This window comes from Ammodytes marinus (genome assembly GCF_949987685.1).
Source record: "Ammodytes marinus genome assembly, chromosome: 12".
Lineage (NCBI taxonomy): Eukaryota > Metazoa > Chordata > Actinopteri > Uranoscopiformes > Ammodytidae > Ammodytes > Ammodytes marinus.
Window position 1 is genome coordinate 4,535,357 of NC_137216.1, and position 23,007 is coordinate 4,558,363.

At 41.1% G+C, this 23,007-nt stretch overlaps 1 protein-coding gene across 3 annotated transcripts in view; it reads left to right on the top strand.

The window, feature by feature from the left end:
* LOC307258513 (partitioning defective 3 homolog B-like) overlaps positions 1 to 23,007 on the top strand; it is a 244,188-nt gene that overhangs the window by 131,312 nt on the left and 89,869 nt on the right. For all 3 annotated transcript variants that reach the window (XR_013845127.1, XM_080038071.1, XM_080038072.1), the window contains exons 19-21: positions 6,956 to 7,174; positions 10,280 to 10,508; positions 21,953 to 22,063. Coding sequence is in view for 2 of the 3 variants with exons in the window: in XM_080038071.1 (XP_079894197.1) it covers positions 6,956 to 7,174; positions 10,280 to 10,508; positions 21,953 to 22,063 (559 nt within the window). In the remaining variant the exon portion in view is untranslated. The remainder of the gene's footprint in view (positions 1 to 6,955; positions 7,175 to 10,279; positions 10,509 to 21,952; positions 22,064 to 23,007) is intronic.

A 23,007-nucleotide genomic window follows, 5' to 3' on the forward strand; every position in this document is an offset into this window, starting at 1 on the left:
TGTGTGACAGACAGAGTGGGTTTGTGTAACTCAATCCATATTCCTTGTGTGGAGGTTGCAGTGGAGCGAATACTTGAAACCTACTTTTGTAAATACAATTAAAACATTAATAAAGACTGCTGCATTGAAAACACAATTCAACATTTAACTTTTATTTATATTAACCGGGTAAGAAACCATTGTGTGTGTGTGTGTGTGTGTGTGTGTGTGTGTGTGTGTGTGTGTGTGTGTGTGTGTGTGTGTGTGTGTGTGTGTGTGTGTGTGTGTGTGTGTGTGTGTGTGTGTGTGTGTGTGTGTGGTCAGGCCTTGCTGCCATCATTGTGGTGGCACAGAGAAATCATAGCTCAATCATTTCCAATAGTAAATGTAATCAGCTGTGGAAACACATGAAATCCACAGTAACAGAAGGGGATGCTTCATAACACATTACAATTAGATATCATTCACGTCCCTGCCACAGTACACAGAGCAGCCGGACACACATGTACAGTGTGATGGTGGAAAAGGGAAAACAGAATATATCAGTCCATATCTTCCTAGAGTGTAGACTCCTGGAGCCACTTTAAATAGGACATTACAGTCAAACACACTCTGCTGACGAGACAATAAACAAACCACTGCAGCTGAGCGAATACTTGTAACCTGTAGTTCCTTCCGTGGTGGGGACAGCCCAGAGCTGTGTGTGTGTGTGTGTGTGTGTGTGTGTGTGTGTGTGTGTGTGTGTGTGTGTGTGTGTGTGTGTGTGGGTCAGAATCAAGAGTATTTGAGATATTTCCCTGGGAAAGCTAATAGTGAGCAATGAATATCCACAGGATTGATGAGACGTGTGTTAGAAGACATGGAGAAAGTGTGTCAGTCTGCAGTTAGGCACGTCTTTAAAAGGGTTCTTAAATGTGTGCCACAGTGTGTCGTAGTCACACACATCCAAACTCAGCTGCTTCTCAAAGAGGTGACAACTGCTAGAATGGTCTCTTTTTGTGGAATATTTTTTCACTTTTCATACTCATGAAGATACACACATTCCCGTGCACAACACACCCCGGTGAGGTATTGCATGCAGTACACTGGTGTTATAAAAGTACTCAATGTCCAAAATGCTTGTCTGCTTTTGTTGCGGTTTACTGTTGTAATTTCTTTGTGTTGCCTTTCTTGTGTTTCTCCGCCCACCAGCAACTAACTCTCTCTCTCTCTCCCTCTCTATCTCTCTCTCTCTCCCTCTCTCTCTCTCTCTCTGTGTCACTCTTTTGCTCTCTTTGCACACTCTTTCTTGCCAACGCCATTCAGGCTTAGGGGCTGACAAGCAGGCAGAAGAGCTTAGAAGGAACAGCATCTCTCTGAAAGTGTGTGTGTGTGTGGGGGGAGGGAGGGGTGTGTGTCAGGGGGCCAGTATGCTGGTGCAGTCTATTGTCTGAATCTCTCCCTAGTGGAACTTTGACTTTGACTACGACAGTCACACACTGACAAGACTCTGCCAAAACTGTCTTTGGAGAGACACATCTCTCTGTTACCCCCATCCCCCCCCCCCCACACACACACACTCCCTTCTATCTCCCCCTTTGTGATTGTCTTTTTATTTCTCCCAACTCTCTCATTCTCTCTCTCAATCGCTCTTTTCCCATTGTGCCATGGTCTCTGTGGCGTGTGCAGAGCTTGCTGTGGTTTTAACCTGAAAGGCACCTTGTTAGGCTGATGTGGATTGATGCATTCATTTGTCACGGGGAGAGCAGAACATATTTAAGTGTCACTGTGTGTCTGGGTGCAGTAGTTATGCACACATGTACAACATAGTCTTACTTGCTACCACACATTAGCATGTTACAAGTGTCCACACGTATACTTTTATTATAATGTTATTTGTGTGATCATGTGTACAGCTTTTTAGTTTTTTTTTAACAAAGTATATACTCCTCTCATATGTGTTTAGCACACACTGACTTTTCATGGTACTCTCGGCTGCCTCCCTGTACATATTGAATGCCCTTTGACCCCTCTCCATCTACCACATAAGCCAATAAAGGTGAGCAGTAATCAAGAGATGGTCAGTGCTGTCGTTTCTTGCCGGTACAGCCATTCGTCTCTATCAAGCCTGTACTGTACATAACATTGTGTGATGCTTGAGAGGCGGGGAGGGAGGGAGGGAGGGAGGGACGCCATTTGTTTCTGTCCTGGACTAATCAATTACTTTCCCTCTGATGGATTCATTTTGAAAGGGTTTTGTGTGCGCTTGCTTATAGTCCAGAAAGCCAATGTCCATATTTCAAAGTCAAGATTACACGACATATACCGTAGCTCCTTACTGTTACAAAACAATGTATGGTAAGTAATGCTTACACTTAACGTTTTGTTGAGTAATTAACGAATGGATTAAAGCTTGATATGATAACTCATACATGGGAACATCAATGTAGATCTTCAGATTCATGATCTTATCACATTCAAATGAAACATTGGCTGTTTGTTGTTATGGGATGGTTTCTGGCCAATAAAACTCAGCTAAGTTATTACTACTTAGTAATCCTTTTTAATGTGTGGCAGAATCTGCATTCATCTCAGCGGGGAAAAAGTAAACGCTTGTCATGAGGCCGGGAGTGATGTCACATGTTTGTATGGTTTAAGAAGCCCTTTCAATTATTATGGAGCCCTGTGGGATATCAAAACCTCATCTCATTTGCTTGGGGTTGGAAGACACATAACAGACACACACACACACACACACACACACACACACACACAGATATAGTTTATACTTAGAATGTTCCCACTTCCCAGCCAAGGAACTCTCACAGCAGATGCACACTGACACATACTATCACTAGTTAAGAGTGCCCCCGTTTTTTTAAGAATGCATATTAGCAACACATGCAGTACATGCACAAGAACACACATGTCATGGCCAACACGTCAGGGCCATGTCAGGATGAATTCTGGACATGTTGTGTTGTGAATTCATTATATTGTGAAAACATTCCCTGATTGCATTACAATAGTAGTGTGACAGGGCTGTTTTCTTTCACACACTGGCAGGGGTCTGGGTAACATGCAATTTAGTTTTATTCAGTTGGAACACAAGGGAACTTCCACCGGTGGGACAGGGAGCATTCAAATGTTCCCTTCACAGCAGAAACATTCAAATGTTCCCTTCACAGCAGAAACATTCAAATGTTCCCTTCACAGCAGAAAATGAGGCACCGAGAATGTGCAATGCAAAAAGGAAAGCAGAAGTGTAGTCGCATCTCCTTATGAGAGCTTTTAAAGTGGGATTGGCTGTCCTAGATGTTGGTGGCGTGGTTGAGTCTGACTGGCTTTGTTGCCGCAGCCTGCTGCTTAGCCTTCTCCTCGGTGTCATTTTGACTTTGAAAGTAGCCCGTTGCCTTCCTGCCAACACAATAGCCTTGGGATAGGGCTTGGCGTTCTCTGTCTTAGTGTTTTTTTTTAATTTTATTTATGTTTGTTTATTGTTTGCCTCGTTCTTTCCTAATGTCTCTCACTGTCTCTGTCTCTCTCTCTCTCTCTCTCTCTCTCTCTCTCTCTCCCATCCTCTTCTCTTTTATGTCCAGGCTCAGAGTCTCTTTGTTTCTCTTTCTAAAGCATCCTCTCACACTGTCTGTTCTTCTCTGCCAACCTCCCCCCCCCCACACACACACACACACACACACACACTCTCACTCTTTCACTCAAATCACTTTGTTACTCTTGCCTTGATTGTCATCCCCTCCCTCTGTCTCCCTCTCTCCTCTCTCTTTAAAAGCAGCTTAATTCTATCATCTTGCAGTTGGACAGCAGTAATTACATTTATGACACAAATCCTGCTACTCACAGCAAAATAAAGTGTGTATTTGTGTGCGTGTGTGTGTGTGTTTGTTTGTGTGTGTGTGTGTGTGTGCGTGTGTGTGTGTGTTATACAGACCAAGCGTGTTTGTGTCTGTGCTAGAGTATGTGGATGCCTGCTCATCACAATGTCTATGTGCTTGCATTTATATATATATATATATATATATATATATATATTTGTACTGTGTGTGTGTGTGTGTGTGTGTGTGTGTGTGTGTGTGTGTGTGTGTGTAGTAGACTGTTCATTTCCTGATAACCCAGCCAAATGCTACTAAGCTATTTATAATACTATTAATTTAATGCCACTATCCAACCAACTGCAAACACGCAGAGGTCACTGTCTGTGTACGTACTGTGTGCTCTTCTGTGTTGGTTTTATTGAACTGATTCCATTTGCCCTCATACTCTTTAGCTCCTCAGTGGGAGATGAACCCTTAACCCCGCCTACTTACACGGAATGGAAAATCAGAAACATCACACGCATATTTCATATGGAATGTAGTTATCCACAGAAAGACGCTGGACTAAACGCGGATGTGCACAAATCTAGACGTGTCCTTTTTGAGCCTAAGTACGGCGGATTATGAATGTAATGTAACTGAATTAAAAACATCAAATGCTGGTTTAACTTTGAGGGGCAGCTTGTGTTTTGAGAATGTTGTTGGCAACTGCAGACATGGCTGGCTCGAAGAGTTGCAGGACTGTGATTAGAGTGAGAGTAACTGGAGGGATACATCGGAAATCATGGACAAGTCATGTTGAGTTTATGTATGCCTTTGGGGGCCTTGGTTCAAATGTAACTGGCAGTTCTAATCCACAGTCCTTAGAGTCTTCAAACAGTGGATTATCTGTTGGAATGAGCATATTTAACCTTTTTCTCAAGAATACAGTCCACTCTCATGAATTGGGAGGTAGGTTTGTGAGTGTGTGTATTTCACTTACAGCCCTTAGAAACCTTTCAATATATTTGAGCATAGCGTAAATTTCCATCATGGGTTTTTGGTATTAGGACTATAAATCTAAAAATGAACAAAATGTTCTTATTGCTGGCAATCAATCGAAACGGGTTTCTTCTTCATTTCTATACAAGTGTCAAGAGTTTGGAAATTGCATCTGTGCCAAGAGTGATGTTTAGGTAAAACAATATGATATACACAGTATGTGCTACTTAACATGGTGAACCTTTACCTTGTACATACAGTATGTGTATCTTTTCTACAAGCTATGGAATTACTTGAATCACCTAGCGCTGGTATGATGTTGACTACTTCCATATCCATCTGAATGTCATGTGGGCTGTGTTTATGGATGAGAGTGTCACACGCTATGGCCCCATGGCCTACTCTCCTAGCACCCGACTTGCATTATGTATGTGCATACATTCCGAGTGTGGTGTTATTACTCTTTGTGTGTGTGTGTGTGTGTCTGTGCTTGTTTGTGTGTTTGTTTGGTTAATGGTTGTTTAAATAGATATGGAAGTCACATCAGCCCTTTCATCTCCTCGGCTTTAAACACACACACACACACACACACACACACACACACACACACACACACACACACACACACACACACACACACCAGTCGTGTGTATAGGGAATCATTAGCTAAAGTGATGCAGGTTTAGCTATCATGAATCACAGTGGCATCATATCGACAAGCCAGAGCCAGTATGGAATCCAAAATGTGGTTGTGTGTGTGTGTGTGTGTGTATGTGTATGTGAGGGTAAGAATCACCAGTATTTTGAGTTGGCAGCAAGCCCAGCCTTTCTTCCTTCCTCCCTATTTTTCACTGTCTTCCTTTCTGCCACCGTGGTATTCCCTGAAGGGAAACTTAATTTGCTCCCTCCCTGTCGCAGCTTCCCCCGTCCCCTTTTCTCCACGTCTTGCCCACCAGCGTCTCTGTGTTTTGGGCGATAGTCAGTGACAAACCAATTTGGGAGCACGCATTACCCTCCCCCTCTCCCTGTCTTTGGTTTTACAATCAGCAATCCTCTTAAGTGGTGGGAACATCACAGAGGGCTTAAGGCTGAACCTGGTCATTAGCTTTGACTGGGCTTCTGCGTCAGGATAGCAACAATTGCCCGATTAACTGCTTAAAGGTAGAGTCAGCAATTCTGGAGAACGCTTGTTGTCAAAATCAGTGAATATCTCCTCACGATCCACTACCTGTCCGTACTGTGTGTGCGGTGAATCAAAGATCTGTTGTATACACAGCAGGAGCTCTAAACTGGTATGTAGAGAAAGGATATGTAAACAAAAGGGGCCCACCGGAGCTAGCAATATGCCCCTTTACAGAGCCTAGGGGGAGGGGCCCACCGGAGCTAGCAATATGCCCCTTTACAGAGCCTAGGGGGATTGTGAGGAGATATTCAAGGATTTTGACAAACAAAGTGATTTTGACAACAAGCGTTCTCCAGAATTGATGACTGCACCTTTAATGCGGAACAGGCAGACCTCAGGTTGACTTGGCACACTGTGAACTGGTCTGCTCTTTACCTGGGTCCCTCTTGAATAAGTCCAACGTTGTAGCACCTTCTGATCCATGGCTGTTGTCTTCATCATGCTCTCTGTGGCCTCCCTCCCTCCCTCCCTCAGTAATATCTCTCACAGTGTAGGCTACTTGTGATGATGGATGGTCAACCAGGAACAGTAAAGCCGACCCCACATCCATCACAAACTCAACAACAGCATATTTAACCACATCAGCGTTCTTTTTTCTTCCATCCTGGCCCCGCTCTCCAGAGGTAGGCCATGTCACAGTCTCTCTGGCTCCTAGCCAGTATGTCTCCACAGGCTTTTAAACCAATCAGAGCAAGGCACAGCAAGGTAGACCTATTTGACAGCCTGATAAGACCTGGGCATAATGGACATGTTTATTACTTGTCATGCTTCACTATTGTAGCAGTATTTGTTTAACTGGTAATATTTGACAAATACATCATTAATAAAAACTATTATCCTATCTCTTTAGTTAAGACATACATTTGTTCCATAACATATTATTAACACATGCATGAGTTGATATCCAACATAGCACTAGTAATTTCTATTCTGACAGGTTGCCCTTTTTATATCTCTTTGTCTGATGTTATGTCTCTCCCCCCCCCCCCCCCCCCCACAGCTCTGTCCTCCCCTGTAGAGCTGGGGCCGACCCTGGGCCTGAAGAAGTCCAGCTCGTTGGAGAGCCTCCAGACCGCCATGTCTGAGGTCAGCAGGAAAGAGCAGCTCCTCCTCCCATTCCACCGGCCGCGCCAGAACATGGTGCGAGGCCGAGGCTGCAACGAGAGCTTCAGGGCCGCTATCGACAAGTCCTACGATGGGCCACCAGAAGACGACGATGGTACATGTGCTGCTTCATTTTTTTTTATTTTGCGTGTGGCTTGTGCTGTATATGTAAATCCTATCTCCATCCAAGAAACTGGGCGACGGAAAGCAAAGAAAAAGTAGTCTTGCCAAGTCTAAGGGATTTGTGATGTCGCAGCAGCTGTTTTTCTCTTGATACGTTTAGTGTGACAGACACTATCTTTTGGATGTGCACATGTATCACTTGCCTAACCCTAAACCTTCACTCTCCATATGTTACCACATGGGATTGTGTATCTGTATGACTCATTCCTAATACTTAACGTAATGTATTTTCAGTCCCTTCTTGATGTATTTTTCATTGGCGATCAATGCATATTCATTGATCCCTCTTTATGTTCAATGTATTCTATAATAACAATCACAGCTAGTGTAAAACACCCATTAATAAGCAGTAGCATTGCCTAACAAAATGTGATCAAATTCTAATCTGGTCTTGAGCTTTGAATATTTATCTAGGAGCTAAATGGTATAGCTAACTTGGGTTGGAGCTAAATGGTATAGCTAACTTGGGTTGGAGCTAAATGGTATAGCTAACTTGAGTTGGAGCTAAATGGTATAGCTAACTTGAGTTGGAGCTAAATGGTGTATAGCTAACATGGGTTGGAGCTAAATGGTATAGCTAACTTGGGCTACCATTTAACTGCAGAAGGTTTCAATTCCCCGCTGTGTTATTAGCAGCACCATGTTATCAGTCACCACCAGAGTAATGAGTGGGGCTGTTTCAGATTATCGCCCCTCACACAGGATGGGACTAATAGGCCACGTCAACACCACACACACACACACCGGCCACATCTTTCACCAGCTTTCTAAATGTTTAACACTTTGAAAGCTACCGTTAATTGACAGAGAACAGTCCCCTTAGAACTGTGTCTGTCTTTGTATGTTTCTTTTTCTGCGTTTTCATCTTCTTGTTATACTTTTGTTGAAGCTCAGATGAGATTGTCACTGTTAGCTTGAATGTGAATGCTCAAATCAAATAATGTACAAACCTATTTTTGAGTGGTGGATCAGCTTTACCTTTAGAACAACGGCGGCTGACATTTTGAAAGTATAAGTTCAGAGTTAATTATCTTTAGACATGTCTCATGTCAGCTTGGGTGGATTATAGTGTTCAATAGCCATTTCTTTTTTGTCACATGTTGCACTACTTTCACGTCTGTTACCATCTAATGGTTTATTTGTATCTTTTCATTTGTTTCATTCATATTATCATGTCTCCTCACGACATCATTCATTTCACTGAACATAACGACTACTGACTACTCTATCTAGTTTGAATCCAACCAATCCTGATTCACAAACATAGTATGTGTATTCTGCATGGTACTTAGACTCTATATCTCTTCATAAAATGAGTGTTTGAGCTGTCTGACTCGTACACACACACACACACACACACACACACACACACACCGAGAGAGGGAGAGAGAAACAGTATATAGAGTTGACCACTGTTAACTGTCTGACAACTTTTAAAATGTTTCATAGCGATTACACCTGTGGTCATTTTTAATGTTGAAAGGGGAGACACACACACACACACACACACACACACACACACACACACACACAATTACAATTTCATTCCGTTGCTTGACAGTCTTTGTAATTAAGTTTGAAGTGAATATCTACACTAAATTAAATCTTAATTGAAGATTCTAATTTGGTTTGGTTATCTTATAAAATCTGACAAGTATTGTGTGTGTGTGTGTGTGTGTGTGTGTGTGTGTGTGTGTGTGTGTGTGTGTGTGTGTGTGTGTGTGTGTGTGTGTGTGTGTGTGTGTGTGTGTGTGTGTGTGTGTGTGTGTGTGTGTGTGTGTGTGTGTGTGTGTGTGTGTGTGTGTGTGTGTGTGTGTGTGTGTGTGTGGGGCCTGGTCATTGTAATTCAAGGCCAGCCCTCCCGTCTGTCGAAGAAGTAATGAGGCATCACAGTTTATGCTTTGAACGTTTTCACTTCTTACTTCTCAGGGTTAATGAATACACCGTTAAGATAATAAATCTGCCTTGGAGATGTTGAGTAGAGAAAGTGTAGTGTTATGTGCCTGTGTGTATGTGGTATGTTCATGAGTGGATAAGTACATTGTTGTGTAATTGTTTCTTTGTGTTTATGTGAATGTTTGTGTATGTGTGATAATGTTTCTTGATTGTATTGCTATAGTGTGTTGTCTGCCAAAGGGCATTACCTAATGCCTAAACGCTCTGTGTTTATGTGCAACTGGAACCCACTCTTTACAGGAGTCCCTTAAAATTCATGATTCTTGATGGGGCTGACGACTCGTATGTTAAAACCAAATAATGCCAAATGATGAGATTTGCTAGTTTGCCCCTTACCAAAAAAAATGACAGGGTCATGGTTAACATAGGGATATTGCTTTACATTTTCACCCTATAGAAATGAATAAAGTATGGGGAGAGGGTTCGCAAATGGAAAAACCATATCATGTGATCATCGTTTGAGTAAATTGAGTATAACTGGTGAACGCATGGCAGCTCCATTGCTTTAACTTGAATGGATAGAAAATGTGGCTGACGACACGTGTCACAAAGTGTGCTTGTAAAGCCCAGTTCAGACCAAAGATTCGCCTAGCAACGATGTGCAACAAGACGGTTTTAGAACGTTGCGGGGGAGAAGTGGCAGCAGTGTGAACTGCTCGTTGCAGCGCGTTGCAAGGAGTCGCAGAAGATTCAACATGTCAAATCGCCAGGTCCAATTTTAGAACATCTCAGTCCGTCTCGTCACAAGGAGTTGCGAGTTGCAAGTCATTGCGAGGCGAATCTTTGGTCTGAACTGGGCTTTATTTATCAGTTTTCTGAGAGTATCTATTTTTATTCAGAATGTCAATGAAAAGTCCGATCTTACAAAGCTTGTTACAGCCAGCTATTAAGGGGGCCTCCATCCACAGTGTGTGTTTGACTCTTTGGGTAACGGTTGACTTTTAAATATAACAAAATGATGGAAGAACAGCCCACTGCATTTATTTTCTTTGATAGTATTTTTCTTTCTTCTTTTTAAAACATAGTTTGTGCCCTCACTGCCATGAACTCCCATCTCCTTTTCTTCTTTCATCCCCTTTAGATGAGGCTTCTGAGCCCAGCTCAGGCCGGGACACTCCTGCAAGTAGTTCATCCCGACAGGGAGTGGGGGATCGGATAGAGGAGAAAGGCAAAAAAGACAAGAAAAAGAAAGGCAAAACCAAGAAGAAGGAAAAGGCCAAGGGGAAGGGAAAAGAGAAAGAGAAAAAGAAAGCAGAAGAGCCCGAGGAGACAGAGAAGAAGAGCAAGAAACTAGGCTTTGGCCTGCTGAGGTAAGTTACTGTGTGTGTGTGGGAGTATTCCCCTGTTTGTATGTGTATGTGTACGCAGAATACCATACACTACACTATCTGCTGAAATCACTTTCAACTATGTTCATCTTGCAATGTAAGTGTGTGTGTTTGAGAATGGGAAGGCAGACATTCTGTTGGAAACAACACTATTTATGTTCAGTGCCATGTAGTGTGTATCAATAGTCAGATGCTTTCTTCAATTTTTCAAAATGACATTATCAATATCATATGCAGTTACACACGAATAATATACATAATATACATATTTGGCTTTTATACATTTAGTATATTTTCTCAATAACCAGGGTCTATTAGGAAATAAATCAAACAGAGATAGAAATCAACAGATATGTATCGGCTCCTGTCAAAAGGTGCCAATATTGGGTGTGCCTGTGGCGCAGTGTGTGGGGTGTGTTTTTCCCTCTCATGAAACACTATCATATGCTCACAGGCACATAAAGACCGCTCTAAGAACGCTGCCCCAATTTCCTTAAGAGGTGCTGAAAATGATCAGCCAGAACTATTTCATGTGATTAACCTGAACAATATCTGCTCCAGTGTGAGTGAATGGGGCGTGGGCAGACTACAGCATGAATGGGCCAACGTCTTTCAATGAACAATTTGTACTTTCTACCTTAATTCCTACCTTTTATTTTTTTTCACCCAATGTTGTTCCTGAAATGGGATTTCACATGGCCATTACATAGATACCAATCTTAAGAAAAATACACTTACAAGCAATTTGGTCTACAAAATACAGGCCGGGCCTTTCAAAATACACTTCTAAAAAGCAGCCTGTGTGAACCAGAACACAGATAAACACTTCCAGATTTCAAAGTGGGATTTTATCATAACAATTATCTCTCAGAATTGCATGTTATTTAAAGTGAAATATTAGGCTATTAGTTTAATGTGCGCTAATTTTAACTGATTGAGTAGGTTCAGTGCTCTTACTTTAAAAGTATCCACCTTTTTTCTTCCCCCCTTCTCCACCTTGTTATCCTCTCTTTCCCTTCTAGAGTGATGTTGCTTTCTACTGTACACATCTATTGCAGCATGTCCGTCCTGGGAGAGGGATCCCTTACTTTGTCGATTCTCCCTGAGATTTCTTCAATTTTCTTTTAATCCCGGTAAAGGGTTTTTTACTGGGAGTTTTTTCTTAGCCGAGCTAAGGGTGAAAGGGTAGGGTGTCATATTGTATCATATTGTATGGAATGTAAAGCCCACTGAGGAAAATGTCTATTTGTGATATTGGGCTATACAAATAAAACTGATTAGATTTTATTTTATTTTATTTTATTTGATTTGTAAAGCATTTGGTCATTAGGAAAGAGCTGTTCTTGTTGTGAGCAGTAACATTCCATTTAGGATGTTACGATGTTCCCTTTGTCATCCAGTTGAGTGTGTCCTTATTAGCCTCATAATTGTGTTCAATTAACTATACACAAAGAGAGCATTTCAATTGATGGGGAGGGTAGACAGAAATAGGTATCCTATGTGGTGTGTACTGCACACCACATAGGATATTCTCACACTTATTTTTTTGTGGTTTTAGTTCAATGTCAGAACTACCGGTTTGCTTGAATTACATGCCTCCATCTTCCGCCTAAAGGCTGTTACATACTCCGCGAGAAGAAAGAACAAAGTTCTCGGTGACAGAGCTGCGAGAAGTTCTTTCTGGTCTGACATTACATACTTCACGAGAACTCAACTGCCGAACTCCTCCCCGCGTCACATTGTTACCATGGTAATTGACTCAGTAGCGCCAGCTGATTTCACTTCGCTTTCCTCATTGACTTCAGACTGACCAATCACACAATAGTTCTGGGACAAGCTGCGAGAAGAAAGTTCGGCCCGGGTGATGTGTCGAGAACAAGCTGCAAGAACAGCTAAACAAGAGCTGAGAGAAGAAAATGACGTCATTTTCTTCTTGCAGCTCTGTCACCGAGAACTTTGTTCTTTCTTCTCGCGGAGTATGTAACAGCCTTTAGATGTGAGCCCTATCGCCACTTAACACACCACAGCACAATATGCAACTGTGGGGTATATGGAGAAAACATATATGAACACATATGAAATACAGCATCAGCAGCAGTTCCATCTGTTCATTTGATTAAGAGTCCTGCATTGTGTAAATAATATTTAGCCTCATGATGAAATTCAATGTAAAAATCACTTGGTCAGGCTGATAGCTTTCAGCACTGCACACAAGCCTGAAGTGAATGCTGTTAGATTGATGTAGATCAATGTTCCTGCCAACTGCATGGATTAATACATTAATACCCATTCACTGTGTATGCACTGCTGGATATTATAGAAAAGGCAGCCAAATTTGCCCTCTTAATAACATTAAATGAAGAAAATTATGCAAATATATATTAGCTGATTCATCAGTAGGCCATCACGATGGTGGTTAAGTCTTCACTGGCAGAAAGTTGCCAGCAATGCAGCCTGAGAGAACTTCCTTGCAGCAATAACATTTTTAAAGCCCTCTCCTGGTGCCAAATAACCTTGTGCATTGTCTCTCCATAAACGTCCTGTCATGTCTGAACAAAGAGGCAGCCGTCCATTTCCAGATTAAAATATGGTATCAAAATGATACACAGATAGACTCTCTGTGTCTCTACTATCACATCTGAATCCTGCTTCTTTTTTATGATTTGTAATATCAGCAGAGAAACAATCCCCCAACTTCTAAACATAATCATAGATTTATACTGTTTGACTGTTGGGTTTCAACCCATCCCTTGCCCATGTGAGCTCTCTCATTTGATGTTTGATGGTGTTATCAAGGACCAATGTGTGAGCTGTGTAGAGCCAATGTATCACTGGTGGCACCGTGATGTATGCCTATATACATCCACATATTACCCACCTTTACGATCGCCATTATTCCTTCCCCGCCTCTGTCTTTTCCCACCATCCTCTAATGCTCCTTTTCCATTATGGCTCTAAGGCATTACATGACACACCTTAAAGTATCTCTTCACCCACCTACATCACTCCATCTTACCATCTCGGCCATGTTTTAAGTGCTGCAGAGATCAAGGGAGGTTACACCTAACCTTCTCTCTTTGTTCACCCTTCTCTCTTCCCCCCTTTCCACCTCACTGTTTGATTATGGCCTGCACAGCCTACGCAAAATATCTCCAGTTGATTCTAACCAAGCCTTTTTTCCTCTTTGCACCTATCCCTCCATCCATCCTTTCAACTAACCACCAATTCCCTCCATCATGCCTTGCCTTAAGTGCCTTTAGAAGCCATATAATACACCCAGGGATGTATTAGACCTTTCCTCTACACCCCATATCTCATCACCATAAGAGGGCCTTGATTAGGGCCCACCGATAATCTCACCCTCTCTCTCCTTCCCCTCTTTCTAGACATATTTCTGTAACCACACACTATCTCTCTCTCTCTCTCTCTCTCTCTCTCTCTCTCTCTCTCTCTCTCTCTCTCTCTCTCTCTCTCTCTCTCTCTATCTCTCCATCTCTCCATCAACAACATCATCTTTGCTTCATTCCAATTTCTTCCTCTGAGCCCGCTCCCCTCCAGCTCCAGCTCCCTATCTGCATTTGATTGCACGTAATGGCGGTAGACTGAGAAAAGGCAAAATTGGTGCTATTCACTTCAGTTCATTCTGGGCTGAGCTGCTGATTTGTCATATTCATGTAAGGCCAGCTCTGATTGGCCTAATGGTCCGGAGGAGAGAGGGGTGGTATTGGATACTCAACCCTACTCCGAGGTCTCTGGCTTTACTAGTGCTAAATGTTAATGTGTTTATCATTGATCGGTTCAAACGTGTCACACACAAGATCTCGTCACTAAATACTATATTATCATTCTATCCAAACTGCTGCAAAGACACATGTCAGTATTGTTGCTCTGATGTTCCCATAGTAAATGTGTATCTTATTGAACCTTTAACTCTCTTTACTGGTTTTTCCAAATTAAATTATAATTGCATAAATTGCCATGTTGGCCAAATTTAGATTTAGTGTAGAAAGGTTTAATGTAATTGCTGAGATGTTTAATTCACATTGTTAACCCAGATATTAAAGTCAGTCACTCTGAATATTTGTTTCAAATGTCCTTTAAAGTGGACAGCTGGCTCTGTCATCTGAACTGCTGCCACCTGCCAATCAGACATGCCAATCATATGTGTGTGTGTGTGTGCGTGTGTGAGTGTGTGTGTGTGTGTGTGTGTGTGATCAGCATGAATATTCATGTGGTGATAAAACATGATTGGTCACACACACTCAGATGGATGGCATATAGTTGGCACATGGTTGCTGTGAATCTTCCTCAGAGTGTGTGTGTGTGTGTGTGTGTGTGTGTGTGTGTGTGTGTGTGTGTGTGTGTGTGTGTGTGTGTGTGTGTGTGTGTGTGTGTGTGTGCGCACCATTTGTGTGTGTGTGTGTGTGTGTGTGTGTTTACTCCAAATGTGTGTGACCCTTTTTTATTCTCTGATTAGTGGATATTTTCTCTGTCTTGCTAAGACGATTAAGGTGACCCTAACACCTACAACCATTACTTAATACTCTATAAACATCATTGTACATTGGTTGAGATGGTTGTTTGAGCTGCTCTGTCGTGTGTGTGCGTGCGCGTTTCTTTCTGTCTGTTTGTGTATGTGTGAAAGGGAAAAGTGATGCCGTCTGTACAAATAAGAATATGGTAATCTATTAGGTGTGATTGGAAATGTACAAGGTCTACCAGAAGCAAAGAGAAACTGACACCTCTGTTGCCAGTGCATCATGTTTAAGTCAGTTTCGCTGCGTGTTGTAGAGTTGTGTGCATGCTGGTCATTTTCATCTTTTAAAATGGTGTGAATGTATGATAATCTGTGATAATAAATGCATGGTTGTCTGCTTGGTTGTAATCACAGACTGCTGTATACTCACCCCCATCCAGCCTCCATCGCTCAGTTTTGAGTGTTTACTGAACATCTTTGTGTTTCTGTATATATGCCTATGTGCATAATATATGTTTGCAAAATGTCGGCTGAACAATTTACTTGCATGGGAAAAAAATCTAATTTTTAGACGGTATGTCTGGCCTATCAAATCTTAAAAAACAAAAGAGCAACACAACAATGAAGCCATTAACCAAAAATACAAATATACATAAAAACCACAACACATTTAGAACATCATGTTATTCCTGAGTTTATTCCCTTTCTTTACCTCTAGTTGATGTCCCCCATAGTTGCCCTTTTTTTCCTTTTCATCCTCTCATTCCAGGTGGGCATAATGTAGCACCATTGTTATACTTTAAAGTGCTGCATTGGGGGGACTATTAGCCCACCTCGACAGTGCGGTGCTTTTAGTGGCTATAGCTCATTTGCAAGGCTACTACCTTTTTTTTTGCTCTTATCTTTATAGAACAAGATGCTATTTATAGTAATGCTTGCTTCATAGAGACTGTATTTACCACTATTGAGCAATGTATGTGGAAACATGTAGGAACAGTAATAAAGTAAACTAATATTTACCATTTTGGGACGGCTGTCGAAGCATTTGTAGTTCAATCCCCGCCTCCCGCCACATGTCCAAGTGTCCCCGGGCAAGAAACTGAACCCTAAACTGCTCCTGATGGTTGGCCAGCACCCTGCGTGGTAGCCTGCTGCCATCAGTGAACGTGTGTGTGTGTCTGTCTGTCTGTCTCTCTGTCTGTCTGTCTTGTCTGTCTGTGAGTGAATGAGAAAAAATAAAATGTACAAATTGTGCTTTGAGTCTGAGGCTTCAGAAGTATTCATGCAGTCCATTTACCATATAAAATGTAATTCAAAATAAATAGCCAGAGGTATAAGCTTTTTAATACAGTTCAGAAGAGAATTGAATAGGATTTTGATTAGCTTACATGTCATTCTACTATGACAACATTTCAGTCAACTAGTGGCCAGACAACATGGTCAGGTTTGAGTAATGGCAACATGAAATCTGTGCAAAGAGGCTGTTTAAAGCTCTTTATAACCCTGTTTTTTGACCAGACATCGCTTGTCATTGTTCCATAATTAGCACATGCTTGAAAGCGGGGTAAGGACCCGCCAGCTGCCAATCAAACATCATGACAGAAAGTCATTGGTGTGTCACGGACTTGTGTCACACCTGTCAATCATCAGTGTGTATATGCTTGCATTCGAATGTGTACTTCTATACACAGTGTTTATGTGTATGTCTGCGTGTGTGCGTGTAATTGTTTTCGCGGCACACTTGTCCATCATCTGTTCCCTCGGGAATTCATTTGCCAATGATAGCAAAGGGAGGCGTGTCTATGGAGAGGCAGAGGGAGGGAGTGAGAGAAGAAGAGAAGAATAGAAAGAATATGTGAAGTGAGAGTCACAGATGTTTGCACTCATTTTCTGCTCGTTTGTCAAGAGCTTTTCTCCTCGTCGGATATTCAGAAGCAAAAGTGTGGAACCGCCCCCTGCACACTCTGCTTACTGTTCACCATTCTGACGTGTGTGTGAGAGTGTGTGTGTGTGTGTGCGTGTGCGTGTGCGTGTGTGTCTTGGTTGTTCACTGTAAGAACCTGTTTCAGTTTTAGACCTGTTAATGCTTTACCATGTATGCCAGGTAGCTTAAACATGGTTAGAAAGCATGGTTAGAAATGTAACAGGGTCTAAGGCTACTGTTGAGTGTAAAGAAACATATTTAATTTAATTTAACTTAGATTCCCCCATAGTCCCCTTCCGTCATGTTCTTGTGCTTTCCTCTTGGGATCACTATCTGTTAATGTGTGTCTATGACCAGGGATTTGTTTTATGTTGTATTCAAGTGGTAGAGGAAAATCCATATCTTACACAAACAAGCATGTGTATTATGATCATTTGACCTGCCTTTCAGCTAAACCTAACGTAAAATAGCAGTCAGGCTTGTTCAGTATTGTCTGCCATTTGCGGTGATGGCATATGCTGAAAAGTTTTTTTAGAAATATTTGGAATTAAGACAGCATTTACACTCAGATGAAAAAATACATTTGCAAGGAGGCGAGCTTAATCATCTTGTGTAAATCTTGCCCTGTGTTTTCATCAATAAGAAATGTTGCGGATAGGTTATGTTCAACAGATTTCACGGTGGTACATATTGTTGTACTGCCAACTCATTGTGAGCTCAACAAGATCAATTATGACAAGAAGCAATAATTCCTAAAGAAAGTTTTTTTTCATCCTACCTTTTCCCACACAGATGGAAGCTTTAAGAAACTTGTTCATACATGTCCAATTATATATTTCCTTGCATGTAAATGAGTAGCCATACACTCTCCATACAGATTGTGGTGTGAGATCATGAATATTCATGAGTTCATCATTCTGTTCCCACTAATGACACAGCGAGGTAATGTATTCATCCTGACTGACTGGTAATCAGCTGGTCTCGCTGTGACAAACCTTGTGAAATATGCTCAGGCTGTTATGTCATAACTTGTACATTTTGAAACATGTCCTGGACGTCCTGACTACATATGGCACATGTGTCTGATGTGCCCGTTTAACTCTGTTTACCCAGCTCACCGCATCACTGTCGCAGGTGCCTGTGCACTTCTTAGCGACCAATGAAAGTAATGGCAAATAAATTAACTTAAAATGAGAATATTAGGAGAATTAGACTCACCTTTAGAACCTCTCTATGTTGTTAAATGTGTGCTGTCTTGACACTAGTGGATGGTGATTTAACTGATGGTTCATGTTGCAGAACGCTCACACATTGAAAGCAAGTTATTTTTCAATTATTATTATATCACTAATAAGGAAGCCAATAGTCATTATAGATATATAAATCAGGGAGAAGGGGTGAGATTAAATAAGTTTTCTTCTTCTCACCCCTTTTCGAACAGGTAAAGCAAGTGTAAAACAGTTTATTTTCATTTGTGGTTTTCATTGTGTGTAAATATTACTTTATTGTAACTGTTTCACCACTTGTTTAATTTATTTTATTGTTTATTATTGCTTTTTTATTTTTTATTATGTACTTGTTCGAAATAAAAACATCTTCAATTAAAAAAAAAAAAAAAAGTGGCTCATTTTCGGAGGTGAACATTTGAAGAAGAAAAATAAACAAAGCAATTAAGCTAATTCTGTTCTTGCCTGCTGCACAGCTAGAATGCTCAGAGTGAGGGAACAGGTCACATATACAGTACAGCTAGAATGCTCAGAGTGAGGGAACAGGTCACATATACAGTACAGCTCTGGAAAATAATTAAGAGACCAGTCTGGCTTTTTCTTAAATTTTCATCTCTACATAACTTATTGAAAATGCTCTTAATGACAAAAAATATATTGGAATTTGGTAAAAATCTTGTCAGTAGTTTATATAGTTTTCATTCTACTCAAACATATGCCTTTACATAGTAAAACGAGATACACTGAACACTTGGAGTTGTCTCTTAATTTTTTCCAGAGTTGTAGGTGTCATTTCAAGACAAGCTAATTTACTCATGGATTCATTTATTTCCCAAAAACAAATAGAGTAAGTTAGTCCACCTCCTTCCCCTCAATAAAGGTATATACAGTAGTATATACTATCATATAGTATACACCCCCTGTATAAAGGTATACTCATACATTATATACCCCCTGTACAACAATCTCTCTCTACATACCATATTGTCTACCTTTCATGAAAGCTGTTAATGGTGTGTTTGTTCTGACATGTTACAGAGTAGTTATATACGAGGCATCAACGCTTAGTTTAATCTATTAGAGGACCTGTATTTACCATTTAGACACAGCTGAGGCTGTCTTTCATATATTTCACTTTTCAAGTTGTTTTTCTAAACCATCTCCATTTGATCTATCTCTAACCATCTGTTTTTTTTTCAGTTTAAACTTACCTCCAAATTTCCTTGTTCAACCTTTTAATTTGTCTCCTCAAAGCTGAGGCAAGGGAAGGAAAGGGGGATGACAGCATAGACGAGAGGAAAAAAGGGGGGATGGGAGAGGTTAAGTGCTGTGAGAGAAGTGTTTTGATACCGTGGGGGTGACATGCAAAAAGGCCACCGCGAGAGATAAAAGGGGTGAAGGATAGGTAAGTTATGGATAGAAAGAAACGGAGGAGAATATAATGCCAGAAAAAAAAGGGTAATACTGGGTTAAAACGTCAGTGAGGTAAAGAGAGAGAGAGTTGAAGGAAAGGGTAATCCTCTAACTCTGGACCTATAGCGGGTAATTAGAACAAGGTTTCTCCCATTGAGCTCCCCGAATAGCTTTATTCACCCCCTATAGTCCACAGTAAGCAATTTAAGGAAACATATTAACCAAGCACACACAATACACAGTTGTTTGGTTGTGTTTTTTTTTTTTTACTACAGCAATGCATAGCCTCAGCTACAATGCAGTAGCACATAAGTAAGCACACACACATTAAAATGACCACAGACGTTGCTTTAAATAATGCACATCAGGTTTAGTGATACTTGAAAAACATCAGTAGCGGGTAGGGTAAGCATTGCAAAAAAACAATAAAAAACATCAATACATTGACTAGATAAATAAAACATGAGGCGCGTTATAAAGTCAAGTTTGCATGTTGGATCAACTGTTTAGTAGGATCGGCTAGCGTAATGAACCATATAGCTGCAGAACTGTTAAGGTTACTGAGCTTCTATGAGTAAAGAGCTCTTATTGTATTCTTTTGTTCCCCATATAAACATACAGTCAACTTGTGTCTTTTTACTATCAAATGCCAGTGAGTGTACTGTGTCCACACAGCCTGATGCTATTGACATTAATTCCCATTTAGTTTTGAAGTTGAGTCAGGTGTGTTGTGTCTGTCTGTGTGTGTGTGTGTGTGTGTGTGTGTGTGTGTGTGTGTGTGTGTGTGTGTGTGTGTGTGTGTGTGTGTGTGTGGTTCACGGTCCCCTCCAGGTAATGACTTGTGCAATGTGCAGTAGTGCTGAGTGTGCTATCAATGCTGACCACACACAAACTGCATTGACTGATGTAGTTTGAATATTGATATGTAGCCACTTAAAACTGGCCACTAGGTCTTCTGTGTGAATGCCATCTTTTAATTAAGATGAGGTTGTGTAGAGTGCATATGGTACTTACAGTGTTAAGCAATACCACAAACTATGGTCACTGATGTATTACTCATTATCAATGTATTCCAGTGTTTTAACTTATTCATATAGACCTGCACATATCGACTCTATATTTGTTTGTCAAATTACATATTGTTTACCAATGTGTAATACACGTTTTCCTTATGTTTGTCTATTGTAACCATGGCATTTGATGTTATAGGCATGGTAGGTATGGAGTTTGAAGGATTTGTATTATAAAAATGTTCAATTTCCAAGAATAAGATTTAACATAAGGGACAAGGAGGACCGAACTGCAGGCTAAACCCATGTTTTGGGAGCTTTTCAATTGAATACAGTGCAGGCCCTGTTTAGTTATGGCAGCTGCTTCATTTGTATCTACCCATACCCCTCTTCTGCCAACCAGAAGTGGTGGCATGCTTGTCTGTGAGTTAGAGGACCAAGAGAAGCAGAGATGATGTAAACCAACATTCTAACGGTCTGAAGCACTTAGCACTGGATAGCCCAGTGTGTGTATCTGCCTTTATGTCACTCAGTGCGTTTACATGCAGACTCATAATCGGGTAACTAAACGAATAAGACTTCAACAGGACTTTTAAACTGCATGTAAACACCTTTATCCGATCTACTTCGCACACAAATCGGCACAATAACGGACAAGAGATGTCGGATAAGAACACCTAGATAAGTCGTTCGTTGTCGGCATTCTCTCTGCATGTATACAGGGATCGGACATCGCTTATCGGACTTCTCGTTCTGTGCTTGTGTGCCTGCGCGTGATAGGCTACACCCATGGCTACACCATGGGTTATTGACGGAAGAGAACCGGACGTGGCTCTTTCAACACTTGTTGAAAGCATGGTTGAAAGGGCTACAGCGCCATCTAGCATAGTGGAGACAGCCATGCATTGGACATTTATCCGATATCTGAAAGGCCATGTAAACTCAGACAAGTGACACGGTCCGTTCGAGTGTCTAGTTCGATATATGTGATAATCTAATCTAGTTGTGCCATGGAAACGCACTGACTGTTTGCAGGGCGTCAAGCAGGTTTATTTGTTGTAAGATCGGTGTTCATTTGGTGTTTGTTCCTCATCTGCATTCCACAGCACAACAGCCTGAAGTCTGTTGAAATCCCAATGAAGGGTTATAATATTTACATGTTTACGAATTGTTTTTTGTTGACACTCTGTCTTTCTCTCTCTCTCTCTCTCTCTCTCTCTCTCTCTCTCTGTCTGTCTCTCTCTCTCTCTGTCTGTCTCTGTCTCTCTCTCTCTGTCTCTCTCTCTCTGTCTGTCTCTGTCTCTCTCTCTCTCTCTCTCTGTCGGTCTGTCTCTTTCTCTCTCTCTCTCTCTCTCTCTCTCTCTCTCTCTGTCCAGGTTTGGAAAGAAGAAAGAGGAGAAGAAGGAGGCCAAAGCAGCGCTGCAGAGACAGAAGTGTGAGCTGCTCAGTGATCATGAGCTGGAGAGGATGAGAGATGAGAGGGAGAGGTGGGGAGCCCAGCTCACATGCTTAGGATTGTTGATGCTTTATATCCGCTGACGTACACACTCAGATACTGTATATATGTTCTAGGGCTGTGACCATACACCAACTCACCATTTAATTTGAAAGGCATTTTATTTATATAGAATGTATAATAACATATGATATAATGTAATAATAACCTTAACAGATTTGAACTCAATATAAGCAAAATGAATAAAGACATAACCGAAGATATAACATGTCGCTCTTCTCTGTAACAAGATAATACTGTTGAAAAACAAACTAAGTGAACTGTGCTGTAAATCAAGTTGGAAAACAAATGCACACTTAGAATCTTCCTTCACCAAACCTGATTGGTTGATTTAATATGAGAGTTAAAAACATTTATTTTTCAATTTTAAATTGTGATTTGCCTTCTCACATCGTGATACAGGATCGTGGCTCTGTGTATTTTGGTGTTGATACACACATCGTTACAGCCTTAATATTTTCTCATTGAGGTTAATTCTTTATCCATCTTCTTGTTTCCCTGGTTGGTTGCACATGACTTTTCAATGATAACTACAACGGAACAAACTGAAACTACGTTATTAACATCTCTTCCATTTTCTCCATTTATCTTGGTGTAATTCTATACCTACAAGTCTATACTTGTTGTGTGATGTGCTTATTTGCAGTTTGTTTTGAATCTTTCTTTGTACTTGTTGAGACTGGCCCACTCATCAGCATTCTTAGTCGTTTCATTACATTTCTAGATGTCTTGGTGGAGAATGCTTGTTTTTGAAAATCACTTTTTGTAAAAATATGTGAATATTTCCTCACTGTCCGTCCGCTACCTATACCTGTGTGTGTGTGTGTGTGTGTGTGCGCTGAAAAACAATTCAGGGTGATTACACAGCCTAAGCTCTGTAAACTGGTATGTCGCTATCTAAGGTAGGCCCATGTT